This window comes from Symsagittifera roscoffensis, chromosome 5 (genome assembly GCF_963678635.1).
Source record: "Symsagittifera roscoffensis chromosome 5, txSymRosc1.1, whole genome shotgun sequence".
Taxonomy (NCBI): domain Eukaryota; kingdom Metazoa; phylum Xenacoelomorpha; order Acoela; family Convolutidae; genus Symsagittifera; species Symsagittifera roscoffensis.
The window spans coordinates 41891618-41914332 of NC_087066.1; the positions used below are offsets into that span (position 1 = coordinate 41891618).

Here is a 22715-nt window from a genome sequence, read left to right on the forward strand (position 1 = left end):
CTGACGTGAAAATATAATTTAGGCATATTAGACAGTCATAGTAATATAGTCAAACTGGACATAAAATTTTGTAGAAAAATGACCAAAAAAAGCTTAAAAAAATACATTTTTTTTCAATAATTTTGCAGAAAACTGTTGAATTTCTTGAATTTTTTGGTTGCAATTTTATTGCAGTTTTTTCACTTAGTAGTTTGCAAATTTCTTGTAAGAAGTCTCCGTAGCGCAGTGGATAGCGCGCTGGACTTCTAATCCAGAGGTCGCGGGTTCGAATCCCGCCGGAGATGAGCTAGAATCTTTTCATTGCTACTTATTTTTTGCCGATTCCAGTCATACCTCATACGCTCGCATATTAGACAGTCATAGTAATATAGAAAACTGTTGAATTTCTTGAATTTTTTTGGTTGCAATTTTATTGCAGTTTTTTCACTTAGTAGTTTGCAAATTTCTTGTAAGAAGTCTCCGTAGCGCAGTGGATAGCGCGCTGGACTTCTAATCCAGAGGTCGCGGGTTCGAATCCCGCCGGAGATGAGCTAGAATTTTTTAATTGCTACTTATTTTTTGCCGATTCCAGTCATACCTCATACGCTCGCATACTTTAGGGGGATGAGCAAATACTTCAATGTGGGAAAATTGATTAGGTGATGTCAAACTTGGTCTATCGAAATTGAATGTTCATTATTCTCAAACAAATTGTGAAAAAATTCAAAAAACAATCATAGAATGATCATTAATCTCAATGTTGAATTTGAATGTTAATTAATCTCAAACAAATTGTGAAAAATTCAATAAACAACAAAATTTACTGACGACAAAATCAGCAGATCAGTTATTCGGTATGATGCGTGCTGCCAACTTGACTGCCCGTAGCAAACATTTTTCTTTTATCTTTTGCAAAAAATAATTCCTTAATACTTGTTATCTGAACATCTGTTCAACAATTTTCTTAAAATTCTTTGTTTCTCCTTTTTTCTTCAAATTAGCTAATTCGGCTAACTCTTTTCTAAGTTCCCACATCTTGTAAGATTACAACAAAAAATCTCTAAAATTACTCATACGGCATTGTGCATGGAAGAAATGATGTCGTACTCTTTTATAGCAGTTTCAGAAACTTCATTGATGCCCAGCAAAGGCTTATCTTTGCTTAATAACCACGCATTCAGCCAAAACATCGGAAAAAAACATAAAAAAACAGGAGGTTTTAAAATATTGATCTGTGTACTGACTGTCCATCTCGGATTTCGAAGAGTCCCGATGTGTCACTGAGGAGAGTAAATGTCAGAATGTCCCCGTCTGGGTCTGAACAGTCAAACATGGGTCCGAGGTCCACCACGAAGGACCTGATAGCCACCTGCACCTCATCCACAATCAATGAGTCACTTTTCTTGGAACATGTGGGCATGTACAAATTTCCATCAAGTATCTGAACATATCACCGACATATTTTCAAAATTAAAGGAGCAGTGGTGAAGTGGTAAGTTCTTCACCTCTTTGTCGAAAGGTCAGTGGTTCCACGCCCGCTATCCGTGCTCGTCGCGTGAGGGTCAGGCAAGATTGCTTGCGCACCCAAAAAATAACCAAAAAATTGTATGTATATTTTATTCAAAGGTGCAGCTGCAAGGTTCTTCCTAACGAGCTGAACAGCTCGTTCGGTTCTTTCCCTCGTTGGTGTAAGCATTCGTACCTTAACAAGAAGTTGTTCAATGGACTAACCGCAACAGTGAAAGTGGCCACAGCATCCACAGTGTTCTCAGGCGGGGCCATAGTGTCCATGGCCACTATGGACAGTGTCAGTGTCTCCCCCATGTCACTCAAGGCCAGTGGCCTTGCCAGTCTAAGTGTGCCGTCCAGGGGGTCTATGCTCACTATGTCGATCAGACCTGGCAGAAAAGAAAGAGTCAATTTCATCTTTGATGCATTAAACAAATGTTCCTGTCTCAAAATTGCTTTTTGTCAAAATGAAGAAAAAAGCTTTAATTTAGTTTTTCAGCATACTTTTTCAGTATATTTGGACATAATGAACTAAATAAAGTCTTACAATAAAAAGTTCATAAGTGGGGGGGGGGGGGGGAGAAAAATATCCAAAAATTAGTGAGAACATGACTAACCACTGCCTACAATTTTGAATACCACTCTCTCCGGACTGTTCACACTTCCATCATTGTCCACATCCACAGCAGACACTGGGGGAATCACAGGCAACACACTCCCCACCCTGTCCAGTGACGTCACACTGGTGACGTAGGAGGGAGAGGAGAGGACAGGGGGGTTGTCGTTGGTGTTGCTGATGAAGATGGTCAAGGAGAAAGAAGAATCACACAAGGTGATTGTGTCATCGCGGTCACATACTCTTTAAAATAGAATAGAGTATATGCAACATAAAGAGCCGTTTTGAACAAAAACGGACAATTACAAGTAAAAAAATGACGTAGCCACCCTTGAAATGCCCGAAATTGTAATGAACGCGGCGCAATTTACCTAATGAAATGAGCTTTTAAAAAATATCTATTGTGGTCAGGGGCGGATCTAGGATTTTATCGAGGGGGGGGGGGGGGGCGGATTTTCAAAAAATTTTGACGACCTTTTTTTTAGGTCGGCCAAAAATGGATTTCTTAAAAAGTATCAAAGGGGGGACCCTTTGGGTCGGCAGGGGGTCGAATCCCTGAGAGGGGCGTCCGCCCCCCCCCTAAATCCGCCCCCCCCCCTAAATATGACCCTGATTGTGGTGTTTATTTTTTTTCATTGCACTATCACGTTAGTATCTAAGGGTTTCTCGAGGGGGAGGGCGGATTTTCAAAAAAAAAAATCTAAAATTTTAGCATTTTTTTTAGATCAATTAAAATTGATTTTCAGAGCTTTCCTGAGAAAAATACACTGTGAAAACGCAGTGTATTTTTCCTGAGAAAAATACACTGTGAAAACGCTAATTGGCCCAAATTTTTTGCGTCGCAGGAAAGTTTTTAAGAAAATAAGCCAAAAACGCCATAATTGGTTTTTGAAGGTTTTGGTTGCGCTCCACGGTCAAATAAAAAGTGAATTGACACCGAAGGAACCTTTAAAAAAATCAAGCTTGCTCGATTTTGCGTTAGAAAATTTCAAGTTTGCTCGATGGGTTCGAATTCCCGAGGGTAAAAGGGTGTCGTCTACCTATCCCTCTGAAACCGCCATCATTCGAAATGGTTTCAGTTTTTTTTTGAAATTTTTGTCGGTAATTTGAGTACCGCCGTTTAAATTAGGCTGTAGTTAAAATATCAATTTTACTCTTCTATGCTTTAAAGAAAATACTGGGGATTTTGATGATTTCTCTTGAACCACGAGCAAGAATTACTTGAAGTTGAATGGTCCATAGCTGGTGACTGTTTCGAAGTCGAGAGCTATGTTAGAGTAGACATATCCACTGGAAGTGACAGCGAAGTCGGGGGTCACAGAGGTCATGGAGAACACCAGATCGCCCTCAGTGTCATGTATGTCGGGGTCACTCGCACGAAGGGTGAAGATGAAGGAACCTGTTAATAGTTAGCAAAAAAAATAAGGGCGTGAAACTTTTTTAAAAAGCTAATATTTAACATTCTGAACAGCGTCAGCGCGCCTAAAAATGCAGTTAGTTAGTCAAAAACTTCCTACTAAAAACCTAAAATATCTCGTTTCTATAAAGTTGCTTTTTGTTCAAAAATTTGCTTGCAGCGCTGATTTTTTCACCATGTAGAATATGTAATTCTATGATCTCATATAGCCGGAAAACGCAGATAGATACTTGAATTGATATCCGGATTATTAGTTATAAGTTACAGGCATGATGATATATACGTATCAATTAGGGGTTTTAAAAAAAGCGGTATTTGGCCCGAAGTGAGAAATCGAAACCAGGGACAGGACTTCGCCAATGTCCCTGGCCAGTTCATTTTGCTCGGCCGGAAGTTTTCCCCCATAATCTCTCAATTGATTTGCGAGCCACAACGCCTCCGTTGAATTCATCGGTACGGTCATCTCGCACTCTACTCCATACTTGAAGTAGACGATAGTGATGTCAGAGATGTGGCGGTGTGTGCCGAGGTATGCGGCCACTTTCATTAGCTTTATTCGCAAGGGGAGTTCTGTGGGCTGGTTCCTGCCCCAAAAGAAGGGGGTAGCGTTCTCCCCCTCCTCAAACTGAAGGGCCCAGACGAAATGAGATTGGGTGGCCATGTGTTTTACGGGAAATTCGGCTCTAAATAGGACAAAATGGGACTTTTTATGAGTTAAATGAAAAGTTTGGCTAAAAGAACAGGTTACAAAATATTCAAAACAAATTATTGAAAGTTTATACCAAAAATTACTCACGTTTAAAAGTAACTTGAATGTAGTAGATATGAAATAGGAATGATGCGCACAGCCCAAAATCGAACGTCCTATAATCCAGCAAATATTTGCAGTAAATATTTGTCGGAGACGAACGAATCGAAGCATGTGCATAATAGGGACCCAAAATGGTCGAAATTAAATACCAAGATGAGAATGATGAAGATATTTGAAATAATAAGAAAAGTTCAAGTAAAAAGGGATTTTGAATAAAACTATGTAGGTTTTGGATGCATTCCGGTAATAATTGCGACATGCCCTTCCCCTTTGTGGGGCCCCTCATGTTGCTGCCAATACTGGAGGTAAATAGCTTCCGATCCGTTTTGACCGTGTTTATTCCCCGCGACGTAATTCCATTTCGGGGGACTTAGGTCGGTCCGGTACTCGTATATATGTACCCCGAGCATTTCGGCGAGCAGGTGCATGTCGGAATCAATGACCCCACGTGATAGTAACGTCGCATTGGGATCGTGAAAAGGATAATAGAACGAATCCAAACGTCCTCGTTCACGCAATTGCTGATCCTCTAAGGTCCGTTGCAAGCGGTACGACTGTACTTTTCTCCCGGTAATAAGGTAATGTAGGCAATCCAATAAACAAGAAGAAAGAGTGCAAGCGCCTTCGATCGTAATGGGTTCGTGCGTGTTGACGTTGGCACTATCGCAGTCTTGGGTGGCGATAGGTTTTTCCCGGCAACGAAGACAGGGACACGAGGTTTATGCGATCGATTTCCCTTTGCTTTCTTCACCGGCGTCATAAACGTCCGGCATATTCGTTCGCGAGTCTTGGACGATAAATGTCGCATAGGAACCTCGTCAGATAGGATCATCCGGGCTTCAATACATTTAATGCACTCGAAACAGACATTTCGACAGACATCACGGAGGTCTCCCTCTATGAAATACTGCGATCGCGCTTCTTGGTGTAGATCGTTAGAGTTCCCCCGATGACTTAAGGTTGACCTATGTAAATTACGTAACACGGGGGTGACGTTAAGCTTGTGGAGAACGATTTTCCCATCTCGGCGTAGGTATCCATCCACGAGGGAATACTTCTTCGCTCTAAGGCAGAAGGCGGTTCTTTTGTTTCGGGCAAGGCCGGGGGGTATTTTCCGTCGTTCTTTCGGGGTAGCGTGGAGATATTGGGATATTTGGGTATATAATTCAAAATCCATGATAAAGATGATAAATCGAATAATATGTAATAAGATGAAGAAACCGTTTAGAACGCTACCGAATGACTGATTGGTAAATAATGAAATAGTTAAGTTAAGATTGAATTAAACTCGTGTTTAATTAAGCTCGTGGGATTAATCCCCCTCTTTAGTGAAAATAGTGAATGCAATAGCTCCCGCCAACCCCCCCCCCCCCCAACTCGGGAACTATAAGGGCGAACTTTATGAAATTTAATGGAGTGATACTAGAGATGATTTGACCCGGGCATGCAAAGCGCCGGACCCGCTTGACCCCCTGGGGGCCGAGTGATAACGGTTCCCGGAAGTGCAAATGGCCCCACCGGAAACCCTTAACTAATGATCCGATTGAGCTCATTTTTAAATATGTGGTAGCCCTGGATGAGGGAAGCTTAAGTTTGGAATTCCAGATCTCCAAGGTCACCCCGGCCCGATTTATGCCCTAAACAAACAAACCCCCACATGACTCCCGGAGGCTACTTCTCGACCCCCAATGACCCTAGGGAGCTGAAACTTGGAGGAATGGTAGATAGTGACATGGTCTATCGTATATTAGGATGATGACCCTACTGGGTGACAATGGCACGGGCTATTAGCACTTGGGAATATCACCCCTTTTAGGTGTTAATGGGCTATTTGCGAAAAATAATGCGCGAGGGCATATCGATTTCATGGCTTATATGTGTAGTATAACCCACCCCGGTAAAAAGGACCCCTATAGGTCTCAGCTCCCGGTTGACCTTTCTGGTGCTAATTGACCTTTCCCGGGAAAAGTGATAATGAACCTTAAAAGTGGGATAACTTGAGAAGTATTTGTCGGATATGGATGAAACTTGGTAGGTACGACCCCATGTGACCTCGAACCGATTATGGGAGACTTGACCCCGGGTGACCCCGGGTTGACCTTTACTTGACCTTTTGGAATTTTAGCCCCGAAACCCCTAAAATTAGCACCGGAAAGTAGCCCAAATCATATGTCTCGTAATCAGGGGAGTTAATAGAGATATGTAATTGATATTGGGTGACAATTTGCGTGCATAGGAAATTAGTTAGGCATTTCCTGGAATTCGATGGAATATCTTGGCTTAATGTATAGTGGTATATTGTTGGATTTAATACGAGTTAGTTAAATAAACATTGGGTTAAATTTTGACTTGGCGAATGAACTATTAATAGAAATGCGTCAATGGCACAGAAAAGTAGTCACATATTAATTTGGCAATATGACAGAGGGAATAGGGAATTAATTAACATAAATATTAGAAATGTACTGGATATTCCATTGGCTTCTGGGAGATGTGTTTTTTGGCTCAATTGGACACTAGTTGGGGAAATGGCTTAACCTGAAGGTCGATTAGGTTGAAATTTGAATAGGTTATGCATGGGAATTTTTGGATTATGATAATTAGGAAATTAAGTCCTTTGTGAATTTACCCTAAGTGTGGGAGACGGGAAAAGTTACGGGAACGTTAAATAAAGTCCTTGGTAATTTTGATATGTAAATATAGCTTGGATTGAGTTGAAGTTGCATTTGCTATTTGTTTTGCATAGCTTTGATTGGCATTTGGAACCTGGCATTTAAATTAATGTGATCATGCCGAGTTTATGAACTGGAACGTTGCGTAGGAGGCATAAAGGTAAATGCTAAGACTTATAAGGGGATGGCATCTCTAACTAAAACTAAGGGTAAATAGACTTAAGGTACGAACGTTCCGGTCGACCTTTGCGACAAAAACAGAACAAAAATTAGGAGAGACTAATCAAGTTGGTTAGAAAAAGTTACGAAAAACCTTAAAGGAACAACTTCGCGAAAGTTGTTAATTTATCGGGTAGGGTAATTTTTCTAAGTACTTTCAAGAAGAAAGTGAAACTCAGAGAGGCACCTCTGGAAGTTGATATTAGTGAAGTGCTGATAACTGTTAGAGGCAGTTAGTTAATTAATAATAATCGCAAACCCTTCTCCTTAATTGAACGAATAATTTTTATCTGGGCCAATTATAGGCCATTCTGTAGTTGGATTATATTTATCTCTTAATTCATTCTTATTATCGAAAAGTGTTGTTGCGAGCGATTATCGATTGACGAGAGAGGTACAGCCGGAAGAGCACCACAAAAGGGGGCGAGCAACATAATACGATACAGACCGGCTATCCACCAAATTAACCCTTTTGGGATTGTGAACAGCACTGGTACTTGGTTGCCCCACCGACCCAGTGTAAAAGGGAAACATATAGCGGCGACACGAAGTAGAGTGAAAGGTCGGCCTAGAGATATTGTGAATTCCACACGTTTACAGTGGCGCTCCTGGGTGGGCTCTATTCTGGATTGTAGTTGCCAAGAAGATTTGTGTGCGATTCTGACGATAACGAACGAACGAGTGACAAACGACAGCCATGAATGACGAAGAAAGACAGCTCATGGCGGAGGCTGCAGTGGCAGCAGCGAACGCCCTCGACCGGCAACAGGGTGTGTTTGGATTCGGAACTATAAGACCGGATCGGTTTCCTTCCACTAGTTATCAGAACTGGGCGGACTGGAGGAAACATTTCGCGTGGGTTGCGGACGCGAATCGATGGGACGACGAACAAGCGAGGATGGTCCTACCCACTTGCCTGACGGGCTGGGCACTGGATGAATTCACCAGTATGCCGGCGCATTTCCGAGAAGAGGTTGAGGGTTTCGACGAGCCAACCCTGGGTCGAATGCTGGGAGAACTCGACCATCGAATGATGCCTTTCCAAACTCAGGCGGGAGCACGAGCTGAGTTCAAGAACTTGATGCAAGGTGAAAAAGAAGGGCTTAGGGAATTTTCACGACGAGTTCGGTCCTTGGGCGATGTAGCGAACGCAAACATTGCCGCTCCGGCAAGAGACGATATGAACCGCGAGCAATTTATTGACGGATTGTTCGATGTGGATTTGCAAGATCTATTGTTGCGAGAGGACTTGGGAACCTTGGCGCAGGCAATAGCCCGAGCTCAGGCGTTGGAACTCGTGAACAAGTCATCCAGGGCCAGGAATCGGAGGAAACTTCACTTGGCGAGGGTGGCGGAGACTGTTCCAGAGCAAGGAGCCAATAGCAGCCGTGGTGGAAATGGGTCTAATGGCCGTGACACCCAGGCAGGGGGGAACCAGGGACGGTCAGCACCCACTGCGGACCCCAGAATCGACCAACTGGTGAGTGTACAGAGCGACCTCCTGACCCAGATGCAGAACATGACCGCAATGATGGGTAGGTTCGTTAACTCTATTATCCCCGCTCCCCACCCAGAGAACCTACCCCGACCGGAGGCCCAACAGCAACCCAGACAGTTGTTCAACCCCTATCCCGGAGAAAATCGCCCAAGCTTTCAAAACAATGGCGGCGGCCGTTATGGGATGAAAAGCCAGATACCCCGGGGAAATTGTTTCTCTTGCGGCCAACCCGGACATTTTGCGAAGGAATGCCCCCAGAAAAAGTCGGATCATTTAAACTACCAGGGGCCGGGACTGTAAATATGCACCAGGGAGGTTTCGTCCCGGCCGAATTTAAGAAGCAACAAGTCATCAATTCTCCCCCTTTTTCCCTCCCCACCCCCCAATCCAATCCCAAACCCCAGAGTACCCCTCAGATCACGAAGCGAACCGACGGACCGAATGGAATAGAACAAGTTCAGTCGTTATTCCACGTAACGACTTCTACAGAGCCCGAAGAAGCGAAACAGACTTCGAGCATCCAGTGCCAGACGGAGATGTCATTAGAGTTTGTGAGTGTATGCCAAGTCCCAGAAGCACCCTTTGGGTTGATTGCAGAGGCACAGCTGGGAGGCAAGCCAGTGAGAGTCCTAGTGGATACAGGGGCTACGATCAACCTTATTCGGAGTGAAGTCTACCGAAGTCTTGCGAACGCCCCTACCCTAAAGTCATACAAAGGGACCTTGGAATCGGCTGATGGACGTCAGGTGGGAGTAGAAGGATGGGTAACGACGAATCTGAAGCTGGGCTCTATCGATGACGAGATAGAAGCCCTAGTCGTGCCCGAGTTGAAAGCGGACATGATCGTCGGCCTTCGATCATTGAAAGAGCATGAATGTTCACTGGACTTCCAATGCGACAACCTGTGGACCGGAACGCAGGAGGGGTCCATAGTCCCTCTGCACTATGAGACTCTGAAGGTGACGAAGCATTTCACAGGCCCAGTCACCGTGACCAGTGAAGCTCCGGTTGCAGTTTCGCCACTCAACCCCTCAGCAACGGATTTGACCACTCCTGAGGTGGGATGGGAACCTCCCTACGGACCGGGTGATACAGTGGAAGATGGAGCTCCGGCCCACGATGATCACGAAGTTCAGATCATCATGGAAAGTGGTCCGACAGAATTTCAAGATCAAGCCCAACGACATTTGGATGAGGATGTCGAAAAGATCCTCGAACTATCAGCCCCGGAGGTGTCAGAAACGGAAAGGACACGATTGAAGAAGTTAGTCATAGAGTTTAGAGACGTGTTCGCCCTGACAGATGCGGAACTGGGGCAGACTAACCTAGTAACCCACACGATTGATACGGGCGACACGAGTCCGATCAAGATTCCTCCACACCGAACTTCCCCTGCCAAGTTGCCTATCATTCGAGAAGAGGTCCAGAGCATGCTGAAGAGGGGTGTGATTCAACCCTCTAAAAGTCCCTACAGTGCCCCAATCGTCCTGCAGACGAAGAAGGACGGCAGTTGGCGATTTTGTGTGGATTACCGGAAGCTGAACGATGTGACCGTCAAAGACGCCTTCCCGATCCCGAAGATACACCAGACCTTTGATGCACTTAATGGTCAGAAGTATTTCTCCTCCTTGGATCTGGCAAGTGGCTATTGGCAGGTGCCAGTAGCGGAAGAGGATCGACACAAGACAGCTTTCGTGACTCCCGATGGGGGGTTTTACGAGTATGTCATGATGCCGTTCGGACTATCCAATGCTCCTGCGACCTTTCAGCGGTTGATGAACGAGCTGTTCAGGGAACACCTATGGAAGTGGGCGCTAGTCTTCCTGGACGACGTATTGGTTTACAGCCGGACGGAGGACGCCCACTTCCTGCACCTGAAGTTTACGTTTCAGTTATTGAGAGCAGCGAACTTGAAACTGAAACCAAAGAAGTGCAGATTGGTCCAAAAGGAAGTCATCTACTTGAGCCACATCATCGGGAGTGAGGGAATTCAAGTGGACCCCAAGAAGGTGGAGGTGGTTTCCAACTGGCCGGTACCGACTACAGTGAAGGGTGTGAGATCCTTCTTAGGATTTTGCAATTATTATCGGCGATTTGTAAAGGACTTTGCGGGGATAGCAAGCCCGTTGTCATCATTGACTAAGAAGAAAGTGCCTTTTGTGTGGACCGACCAGTGTCAGGCGGCCTTCGAGCGATTACGACGGGAGCTCATCACGGCCCCGGTCTTAGAATTTCCAGACTATACGGGGAGTTTTATTGTGGACACAGACGCGAGCAACACGAGCTTGGGAGCGGTGTTGTCCAACGTCATTGACGGCGACGAGAGACCTCTTGTGTTCGCGAGCCGAGTTCTCTCGAAGACCGAGACGAATTATTCTACGACAAAACGAGAAGCGTTGGCGGTAGTCCAGGCAGTGAAGTGGTTCAAGTCTTATATCTGGGGAGTGAAGTTCGTTCTCCGCACGGACCACTCGAGCCTCCAGTGGCTGTTCAAACAGAAAGACCCCGACGGAATGACGTTCAGGATGCAACAACAACTGCAAGAATTCGATTTTCAAGTCGTTCACCGGGCTGGAAATAAACATGGAAACGCTGACGGTTTGTCCCGAATGCTGGAGCAGGGACCGGACTGGCTACCAGGCGAACGAGAAGAAGCTTTCGGCCCGTGCCCCGAGCTCGTATCCCTCGAAGAAGCATTACGAAGAGTTAAAGCTCCGGAGGTGGAGACAGTGGCAACCCTAAACGAGGAAGGGACAGACACCAATGAAGAGGCCATGACTTGGGAACGAACTCCTTCAGAAATTTCGAGATTGCAAAAGGAAGACGACGCCATCTCACAGGTGTTCTACTGGGTGGAACTGGAGGGTGACAAGTGCGACATGCCTTCGCTAGGAACGAACCTTATTCCGAAGGAACAGGCGATACAGTACGGACCGGAAGCCTTAGCGTACTGGTCGAGATGGAATGAACTGAGTATCAGGGACGAGATACTCTATAAAAAGTGGTTCCCGAAAGACGATTTGCACCCGATATTGCAGACTGTGGTCCCAGCGTCAGGGAGAAAGGAAATTCTTGTGCAACTGCACTCATCCCAGATTAGTGGAGGACATTTTGCGGTCGAGAAAACCCTCTCCCGAATTCGTCAGCGGTTTTGGTGGCCAACCATGAGGACCGATGTGGAGAAGAAAATTCAATGGTGTCTCACTTGCGCCGCCAGAAGCACAGGAGGGAAGAAGAGGGTTGCGGGACTCGTTCCTTTCAAAGTAGGAATTAGATTCAGCACGGTGGCGGCTGACATTCTAGGACCCGTGACGACGGCAGCCAAATCCCGAGCGAAGCACATATTGGTGATGACGGATTTATTTACGAAATTCGCGGTAGCGGTTCCCCTCGTATCTACGGACTCAGCGGAGGTGGCCAGGGAGATAGTGGAGAACTGGGTGCTGAAATTTGGAGCCCCGAATGTTCTGCACACAGATCAAGGGAAGAACTTCGGGAGCAACCTGATCCTTGAGATGTGCCGGTTGCTGGGAATTGATAAGTCGAGAACTTCCCCCTATCACCCACAAGGAAACGGACAGGTGGAACGGCACAATCGAGTAATCGCGGATATTATCTCGAAGTATTGTGCGGACAATCCAAAGACGTGGGATACAGTGCTGCCCTATTTGAATTTTGTGTATAATACGACGATACACAGGACGACTGGTGCGACGCCCTTCAATTTGGTACACGGGCAGGAATGTCAATACCCGATTGACTTGTTCTACCCGAAACCACATGACGAGATCCCGACTCAGGATGGTTTTGTTGAATGGCTCGACGAACAATTTCGGGACGCCCACAGCAGCGCCCGGGAGTTACTGGGAACGAACCAGCGCCGCCAGAAAGACCAGTATCGGAAGAGAGTGCACGGGGACCCCTACGCGACTGGAGATAAGGTCTGGGTTTGGGCAAAGGAGAAAATCAAGTCGAAGAAGTTCTTTTTGCCTTGGGAGGGACCTTACGTGATTTTAGCGAAAATTTCGGAGGTGAATTACAAAGTTGCTAAGATGTCCAACCTTACGAAGGTCCGATATCTGCACTTTAATTTGCTGAAACCATACGTCGAGGAGATCTTGCCAGCCGACGAAGAAACCCCGAGCAAACGACCGACGCCGTCTCGATCTGTGGGATTCTTTGACGACCCTGGAATTACGGACGACAAAGTGGAAATGGCTATCGGAGAGCCTAGTGATTCAAGACCAGTGAGGTTGCCCACTCTCCAGTTACCCCCACGAGGTCGAATGGATGATGAAGCCCGGCTCGATCCTGTTCCTGAGAAAAGGGAACCCCCTGCTGAAACTGAGGCGGTGGAGACATACGATGCCGTGGAACTGGAAGCTAGGAGAGAAGAGGAACCTGTGCCAGCGTGTGACCCGGTGGGCGCTGACCCTCCCGAACCCGAAGAGACGAGGGAGACCAATGCCGAGCACAATGCGGGGACTCCCGAGCGAGCAGCACGGAGACGAAGACCCCCTGTCCGCTTTGGGATTGACGAATTTGAGCTGAGATAACTCCAACCCTATCTTGACTAATCCCACTTTTAGTTATATTCTTTTAAACCCCCCCCTTTAGATAGTTGTTAAAGAAGATGGGACAAAGCTCGTAGTGTAAAATTTGGATTTGAAAAGAAAAAAAAAAGCTAATATTGATATTATGGATAGCAATACTAATCGATGAGAGACGGAAATGAAAGGGTATATCAAAATGCAATAGAGTTCGTGATTTGGGGAGGAATAGGACCCTTAAGACTTTACACTCCCTAGTTTTGTCCTTTACGGTAGTGTTGTTTAGATTGTAAATTGTAATGTATATGTGAATTCATGGCTGGTCGGACTGGCAATCCTCCTGATCCTCGGCGTGTGGCCCTCCTCTGCGATTACGATCAACCATACGGCAGGTGCAGTGTTCGTGGCAGAAACTCCCATCATCATTGCGAGCGCGATGGAAACGTCTTGGGTATCAGTACCATTCCCCGTGGTCCCTGCGATTAACCGGACCATTCTCGATATAGCCTTCCAGGAACACCAATATATGTTGGCGGACCGTTGGAAAGAATGGGATGGCAAGATCTGTGGGGACAACCTTACGACGGAAGCGTTTGTAAACTTAACGTACCTGGCCCTCAAAGGCGTAGAGTATGAAATCAGTGAAATAGAGGCCGTTCTCTACGAGATGAGGAACCGAGCAACGACCTTTGTCGACCAACACGAAGGGAGCTCTACGAGAGAAAGGAGGTGGATCAAGCCGGCGCTGGGAGGAGTTGCGGCGGCCATAGTGTTAGCTCCGATACTTAAGGAAGGGTTCTGTCACTACTTCTCTTTCTTTGGCCTTTGCGACGGAGACTCGAACTTGGATGAACTGGGTAATGAGGCCTCGTTCTTGGACGGGGCTGTCCGGACGATCGTACTCGAGACCGGGGAAAGACTGCATCTTCTGGGCCACTCTCTCAACAAGACACAGACCCAGCTGAAAATGATATCCCATGACTCGAATGAGAACTTCGAACTGTTCCGGGGACTTTTACGACATGTTCTAGGGGGGACGGATGACCAGCGTAAGGAGAAAAGCGCCTGCAAAATGTATAAATGGAACTCCCTCTACAGTCAGGCGCTTAAATACTCGACTGTGATTGCGAACCATTCAGCGACTTTCGACACCATCAGGACCGAACTGATAGCGTTCAAAATGGCAGTGCATAATTACGGGTATATTCTGGACGACGCGCTTAGTTCGTTGACGCGTGGATACATCCCTGCAACTCTCGTCCCTCCGGAGGTGCTGACGAGTATCTTGGACGGAATTCAACTGGACAAGATGCAAGAAGCCATTCCTAGGACGGAGTTGATGACTTACTACGGGTTCGAGCTAGTGCAGTCGACAGTAATTACTGGGACGGGGATTAACGTTCTGATCAATATCCCCGTACATCACACGATGGGCCTGCACGATGTTTACCGGGCGACTCCCCTTCCCCAACCTGCAAACGGAGGATCAACGGCGACTCAGTACAAATTTGTGAATACTCATCTACTGGTGTCTGAGAGGCGGGATAACTTTGCGGAAATACCGGGCGAGGTGATTTCAGCCCACTGCAGTGGTAGTAATCGACTGAAGCTCTGCTTTCGGCCTTTTGCGATGTCCCGGAGCAGTGAGTCCTCTTGTCTGGCGAGTCTGTTCTTTGACTTGCCCACGAATGCGTTGAAGCTGTGCCCGCAGGAAGTGATTGTCTTACCGGAGATTCCTACGGCTACGTATCTCGACGATTCGACTTACTTGGTAATGTCACGGGACGACGATTATACCTTGTTCAATTACAGTAGAGGAGCGAAGGACAGGGGCGAACCTATAGCAGGTTGCCGAAGCTGCCTCCTACGACCCAGTTGCGACGGAAGAATTGAAACACCAGATGGAGCCTTGGTGTTGGTACCGGATCCCCGAACCTGCCAATACGAGACTGGGTTGACCATCACGATTAGACAACATCCGTTGATTCAGAGTTTGTTCGCTACATTGGAGGAAGCTGAGAAGAATCTCCCGGGGGTTATGATACCGGAGATCCTAAAGGAGCAGGCAAGGAGTGAGATGGTCGAAGCACTCCGGCTGAACTTGGTCAAGTTACCCGAAGGATCGGTGGATGAAGAAACGATATCGGAGATAACGAAACCCTTCGCGGATGAAATTTTGCGCAGATATACCCCCTTTCATTGGCAAATGCTGCGGAACGGACCCGTACAGTTGGGAGTGGTGGTGTGGCTGTTAGTGACGGTGTTTGTGATATTAGTGTGTGTGTATTGGCGATGCTTTTCGAGGAAGGTACGACTGTTACGAGTGAATATGCGACGCCGACGGGGCGAAGAATTCGAGGATTCTTACTGTTGTGTACCCCCAGCTCGAGCCCGAGGGGTCCCCCCACCCCGATACGACCCACAGTTCGAGAGGGGACTTCCGAGACCCAACAGCTACCCCCAAGGGCCATCGAGTGGCGACGTGTTGAGTGGGCAAATATTCTTACCCCCGCGAGTTCCCGAGGGCCCTTCGTTCGAGGACGTGAATCTCTCGAGAGTAACGGACATGAATGATACGACCAGCACTCCGCTGATGGGGAGAGGGATCAACTACATGAGGGGCAAGTGGAGAGGTACCTCCAAGCGTGGACCAAGAGTGGGGACCAGTGCGATAATAGATACCACCCTGTGAGGACGAGAGGCGGGCGAGGGTGAGTGTGAGGGAGAGGGAGAGGAGCCAGTCGACCGGCCGTGAGCGAAACTTTTTAATTAAACTATTATATCCAGGTCCTGTGTATTCGGTGCTACTCACGTGGTTGTGTAACTCCACCTCCTAGCTATTTATAGTAACTTATGATTGAAGGAGGTTGGGCTATACTTTGAAGAGTAAAATTTTTTATATTAGTCGTTCCCCGAGTCAAGCGATGCTTGACCCCCCACTCATTAGTGCTATACTCTAGGAGCCTGTATCTTTTCTATTTCGGGGAAGTTGACTAAAGGGTTTGCGATTACACTAAGGTCTAAGATAGGCATACTAGGTGGTACAACTCCCTTATTCGGGAGAATAAGATAATAGGAGAGAAGACTGTAGAATATGTAATTCTATGATCTCATATAGCCGGAAAACGCAGATAGATACTTGAATTGATATCCGGATTATTAGTTATAAGTTACAGGCATGATGATATATACGTATCAATTAGGGGTTTTAAAAAAAGCGGTATTTGGCCCGAAGTGAGAAATCGAAACCAGGGACAGGACTTCGCCAATGTCCCTGGCCAGTTCATTTTGCTCGGCCGGAAGTTTTCCCCCATAATCTCTCAATTGATTTGCGAGCCACAACGCCTCCGTTGAATTCATCGGTACGGTCATCTCGCACTCTACTCCATACTTGAAGTAGACGATAGTGATGTCAGAGATGTGGCGGTGTGTGCCGAGGTATGCGGCCACTTTCATTAGCTTTATTCGCAAGGGGAGTTCTGTGGGCTGGTTCCTGCCCCAAAAGAAGGGGGTAGCGTTCTCCCCCTCCTCAAACTGAAGGGCCCAGACGAAATGAGATTGGGTGGCCATGTGTTTTACGGGAAATTCGGCTCTAAATAGGACAAAATGGGACTTTTTATGAGTTAAATGAAAAGTTTGGCTAAAAGAACAGGTTACAAAATATTCAAAACAAATTATTGAAAGTTTATACCAAAAATTACTCACGTTTAAAAGTAACTTGAATGTAGTAGATATGAAATAGGAATGATGCGCACAGCCCAAAATCGAACGTCCTATAATCCAGCAAATATTTGCAGTAAATATTTGTCGGAGACGAACGAATCGAAGCATGTGCATAATAGGGACCCAAAATGGTCGAAATTAAATACCAAGATGAGAATGATGAAGATATTTGAAATAATAAGAAAAGTTCAAGTAAAAAGGGATTTTGAATAAAACTATGTAGGTTTTGGATGCATTCCGGTAATAATTGCGACATGCCCTTCCCCTTTGTGGGGCCCCTCATGTTGCTGCCAATACTGGAGGTAAATAGCTTCCGATCCGTTTTGACCGTGTTTATTCCCCGCGACGTAATTCCATTTCGGGGGACTTAGGTCGGTCCGGTACTCGTATATATGTACCCCGAGCATTTCGGCGAGCAGGTGCATGTCGGAATCAATGACCCCACGTGATAGTAACGTCGCATTGGGATCGTGAAAAGGATAATAGAACGAATCCAAACGTCCTCGTTCACGCAATTGCTGATCCTCTAAGGTCCGTTGCAAGCGGTACGACTGTACTTTTCTCCCGGTAATAAGGTAATGTAGGCAATCCAATAAACAAGAAGAAAGAGTGCAAGCGCCTTCGATCGTAATGGGTTCGTGCGTGTTGACGTTGGCACTATCGCAGTCTTGGGTGGCGATAGGTTTTTCCCGGCAACGAAGACAGGGACACGAGGTTTATGCGATCGATTTCCCTTTGCTTTCTTCACCGGCGTCATAATCGTCCGGCATATTCGTTCGCGAGTCTTGGACGATAAATGTCGCATAGGAACCTCGTCAGATAGGATCATCCGGGCTTCAATACATTTAATGCACTCGAAACAGACATTTCGACAGACATCACGGAGGTCTCCCTCTATGAAATACTGCGATCGCGCTTCTTGGTGTAGATCGTTAGAGTTCCCCCGATGACTTAAGGTTGACCTATGTAAATTACGTAACACGGGGGTGACGTTAAGCTTGTGGAGAACGATTTTCCCATCTCGGCGTAGGTATCCATCCACGAGGGAATACTTCTTCGCTCTAAGGCAGAAGGCGGTTCTTTTGTTTCGGGCAAGGCCGGGGGGTATTTTCCGTCGTTCTTTCGGGGTAGCGTGGAGATATTGGGATATTTGGGTATATAATTCAAAATCCATGATAAAGATGATAAATCGAATAATATGTAATAAGATGAAGAAACCGTTTAGAACGCTACCGAATGACTGATTGGTAAATAATGAAATAGTTAAGTTAAGATTGAATTAAACTCGTGTTTAATTAAGTTCGTGGGATTAATCCCCCTCTTTAGTGAAAATAGTGAATGCAATAGCTCCCGCCAACCCCCCCCCCCCCCCCAACTCGGGAACTATAAGGGCGAACTTTATGAAATTTAATGGAGTGATACTAGAGATGATTTGACCCGGGCATGCAAAGCGCCGGACCCGCTTGACCCCCTGGGGGCCGAGTGATAACGGTTCCCGGAAGTGCAAATGGCCCCACCGGAAACCCTTAACTAATGATCCGATTGAGCTCATTTTTAAATATGTGGTAGCCCTGGATGAGGGAAGCTTAAGTTTGGAATTCCAGATCTCCAAGGTCACCCCGGCCCGATTTATGCCCTAAACAAACAAACCCCCACATGACTCCCGGAGGCTACTTCTCGACCCCCAATGACCCTAGGGAGCTGAAACTTGGAGGGATGGTAGATAGTGACATGGTCTATCGTATATTAGGATGATGACCCTACTGGGTGACAATGGCACGGGCTATTAGCACTTGGGAATATCACCCCTTTTAGGTGTTAATGGGCTATTTGCGAAAAATAATGCGCGAGGGCATATCGATTTCATGGCTTATATGTGTAGTATAACCCACCCCGGTAAAAAGGACCCCTATAGGTCTCAGCTCCCGGTTGACCTTTCTGGTGCTAATTGACCTTTCCCGGGAAAAGTGATAATGAACCTTAAAAGTGGGATAACTTGAGAAGTATTTGTCGGATATGGATGAAACTTGGTAGGTACGACCCCATGTGACCTCGAACCGATTATGGGAGACTTGACCCCGGGTGACCCCGGGTTGACCTTTACTTGACCTTTTGGAATTTTAGCCCCAAAACCCCTAAAATTAGCACCGGAAAGTAGCCCAAATCATATGTCTCGTAATCAGGGGAGTTAATAGAGATATGTAATTGATATTGGGTGACAATTTGCGTGCATAGGAAATTAGTTAGGCATTTCCTGGAATTCGATGGAATATCTTGGCTTAATGTATAGTGGTATATTGTTGGATTTAATACGAGTTAGTTAAAAAAACATTGGGTTAAATTTTGACTTGGCGAATGAACTATTAATAGAAATGCGTCAATGGCACAGAAAAGTAGTCACATATTAATTTGGCAATATGACAGAGGGAATAGGGAATTAATTAACATAAATATTAGAAATGTACTGGATATTCCATTGGCTTCTGGGAGATGTGTTTTTTGGCTCAATTGGACACTAGTTGGGGAAATGGCTTAACCTGAAGGTCGATTAGGTTGAAATTTGAATAGGTTATGCATGGGAATTTTTGGATTATGATAATTAGGAAATTAAGTCCTTTGTGAAATTACCCTAAGTGTGGGAGACGGGAAAAGTTACGGGAACGTTAAATAAAGTCCTTGGTAATGTTGATATGTAAATATAGCTTGGATTGAGTTGAAGTTGCTTTTGCTATTTGTTTTGCATAGCTTTGATTGGCATTTGGAACCTGGCATTTAAATTAATGTGATCATGCCGAGTTTATGAACTGGAACGTTGCGTAGGAGGCATAAAGGTAAATGCTAAGACTTATAAGGGGATGGCATCTCTAACTAAAACTAAGGGTAAATAGACTTAAGGTACGAACGTTCCGGTCGACCTTTGCGACAAAAACAGAACAAAAATTAGGAGAGACTAATCAAGTTGGTTAGAAAAAGTTACGAAAAACCTTAAAGGAACAACTTCGCGAAAGTTGTTAATTTATCGGGTAGGGTAATTTTTCTAAGTACTTTCAAGAAGAAAGTGAAACTCAGAGAGGCACCTCTGGAAGTTGATATTAGTGAAGTGCTGATAACTGTTAGAGGCAGTTAGTTAATTAATAATAATCGCAAACCCTTCTCCTTAATTGAACGAATAATTTTTATCTGGGCCAATTATAGGCCATTCTGTAGTTGGATTATATTTATCTCTTAATTCATTCTTATTATCGAAAAGTGTTGTTGCGAGCGATTATCGATTGACGAGAGAGGTACAGCCGGAAGAGCACCACAAAAGGGGGCGAGCAACATAATACGATACAGACCGGCTATCCACCAAATTAACCCTTTTGGGATTGTGAACAGCACTGGTACTTGGTTGCCCCACCGACCCAGTGTAAAAGGGAAACATATAGCGGCGACACGAAGTAGAGTGAAAGGTCGGCCTAGAGATATTGTGAATTCCACACGTTTACACACCAAACACGGCCGGCTTACTGTTTTAAGAGGACTCTGATCCATCGATCTGAAAAAGTCATCGACGTTAATCCTGTTTCAAAAAAAAACTGTCAACTTTTGTTGGAACCAATGCGTGCAAATGAATTGAACTAGCCTTCAATTCCCTGAAATATGGTACACCCTGAAACACCTTATAAGTTATCATCCTTCGCAAAAAAAAGAATATTAGCTTGAAAAGTTAGCTTAACCCACGATCAATAACACCATGCTAAGTAAATCAATCATGTAGTTGTAATATCTAACTCAATGGTAATCCTAAGCTGCATTAGCACTTTCAAATCAACTCAATGAAGCATAATCAACTCTTCATTACCAGGTGTCGTGTCTTCAGTGATGGTTATGGTGTTTTCCATGGGGTAGAATGAAGGAGCCTCGTCTACATCTACCACATGGATGGAAACCAGTTTGTACCCATTGAATGGAGTGTACTGGGCGAAGACAGCCACTGTCACCCACCACTCAGTTTGTGTTTCGAAGTCCAGAAGCTGTGTCTCACTTCCAACCTGATAAAGACACGTTGATCAATTTGTAAAGACACGTTGCATATTCTACAGACACGTTGCATATTTTATAATGACAAGTTGCTCTCTTTATAAGAAAAATGTTGAATTTGAAATTCAATTTTTTTACCACCTACATTCATCAAGTAGAAGCTAAATCATATGCATGGAGAGAAATTCTAAGGAGCAGTGCTGCTCATCGAGTAGAATATCTCGGAAAAGAAAATAAGATAGTCATGATTATGATTATTATCAAAAATGTTTTTTAACAAAGTGGACTGAAGTTAAAAAACAATTCGTTACCCGCACTGGAGTTCCATGGGTAATAATCGATTATATTGTCATTTTATAGTCAGTATCTATAAAATTACAAAAATAATCTATTATAATCCATCAAAAATGGATTATAATGCTAGTATTTTTATATCAATATAATCGATTATAATCGAATGTAATGTATTTTTTGAGAAAAATTATGATTTTTGAATTTTTTTTTTCGTAGTTATCTCATTTCTTGTTTCGTGCAGTTGCTACGTATTACGTTTCATAAATTTTAACTTTTCACAAGATTTTACTGATTTAAGTTTTCTCTACTTTTTATATGCTACCTAAACTCCATCGCCTCTTTTAACAGCCTCCTTCCCCAGCTTCCCCCCCCCAAAGTTTGCTCCTCATCAATTTACCCCCGCCCCTCCCTCCACCCAGTTCACCCCTCCTCAGATCACTCCACTAGCCCAGTTTACCTCCCCCTATCCTAGTTTAAACCCCCCAAACCCCCCCCCCCCCCCGTTTACTGAACGTGGGCGGGGTAAAGCAATTGGGGGAAGGGAGGGTGGAACAAACAACTTGGGTGCGGTGGTTAAAATGGATAATGGGGGTAAATAGGTGTGTTGTTCACACTGAATAACCCACCTCCCCCGTCCCCGTTCAAAAAATCATCGATTATAATGACAATATAATCAATTTCATGGTCTAAACTTGCAACAATAATGGATTATAATGACAACATTTTAGAGAAAATTTTTCTAAAATAACCGATTATTATCCATGGAACTCCGGTGCAGGTAAGATCCCAATTTTCTTTCAAGTAGGTAATAAAAGAGTGCTTATAGAATCTGAATTGCGGCCTTTCACGAATGTTTCCAGATATCAAATAGTTTTTTTAATTAAAATTAAAAGCGTGAACTGCCCTCACAGAAAGCAATCTTTGCTTAGCAGTTTTCAAAAATTTTTTAACAGCAATGATTTCTTTGCTTCTCGTAATTGGTGCGGGTTCTTTGCTATGAATTCGAGAAAAAAAACGTTCTTTTTTTCTCATCTCCACGAATAGATACTTGAAGAGTTCGAAAAAGTAACACTCAAAAACGATAAGTAAAAGGTTTTCGTCATTAGAATTTTGATTGATTCATGTCTATGTTTGAAAAATGTTGCTCTCAGAGTTCTTTTGGGTTATTTCAAAATCTCTTTTAGGTGAGGTTGAACTGATTGCTGCATTCACATAAGCTTTGTAAAATTGAAGCATCTATTGCTTAGAGATGAAATATCTGCCCTTCCAAGCAATGCCTGTTAATTTTGTTTGTGTATTTGTTAAGCGGGACAAGGAATGAGAAAAGTAGGGTAAAAAGAACTCATTTGAAAAGATATGTTCAATGCTTCAATGTGTCCCGCAATTTAGGTTTTATTGACCTCA

The 22715-nt window shown here is 44.8% G+C and overlaps 1 protein-coding gene and 2 non-coding genes across 3 annotated transcripts in view; 2 read left to right on the top strand and 1 right to left on the bottom strand.

The window, feature by feature from the left end:
- The first annotated feature begins 211 nt into the window (after positions 1-211).
- Positions 212-284, top strand: Trnar-ucu (transfer RNA arginine (anticodon UCU)). Its single transcript has one exon. It is a non-coding gene; the product is annotated as a tRNA-Arg (tRNA).
- Positions 285-455: 171 nt separating this feature from the next.
- Positions 456-528, top strand: Trnar-ucu (transfer RNA arginine (anticodon UCU)). Its single transcript has one exon. It is a non-coding gene; the product is annotated as a tRNA-Arg (tRNA).
- A 20281-nt stretch (positions 529-20809) lies between these two features.
- Positions 20810-22715, bottom strand: part of LOC134846733 (protein phosphatase 3 catalytic subunit alpha-like) — a 142522-nt gene continuing 140616 nt past the window's right edge. The window contains exon 12 of the mRNA XM_063864120.1: positions 20810-21028. Within this exon, the coding sequence (XP_063720190.1) occupies positions 20810-21028 (219 nt within the window). The remainder of the gene's footprint in view (positions 21029-22715) is intronic.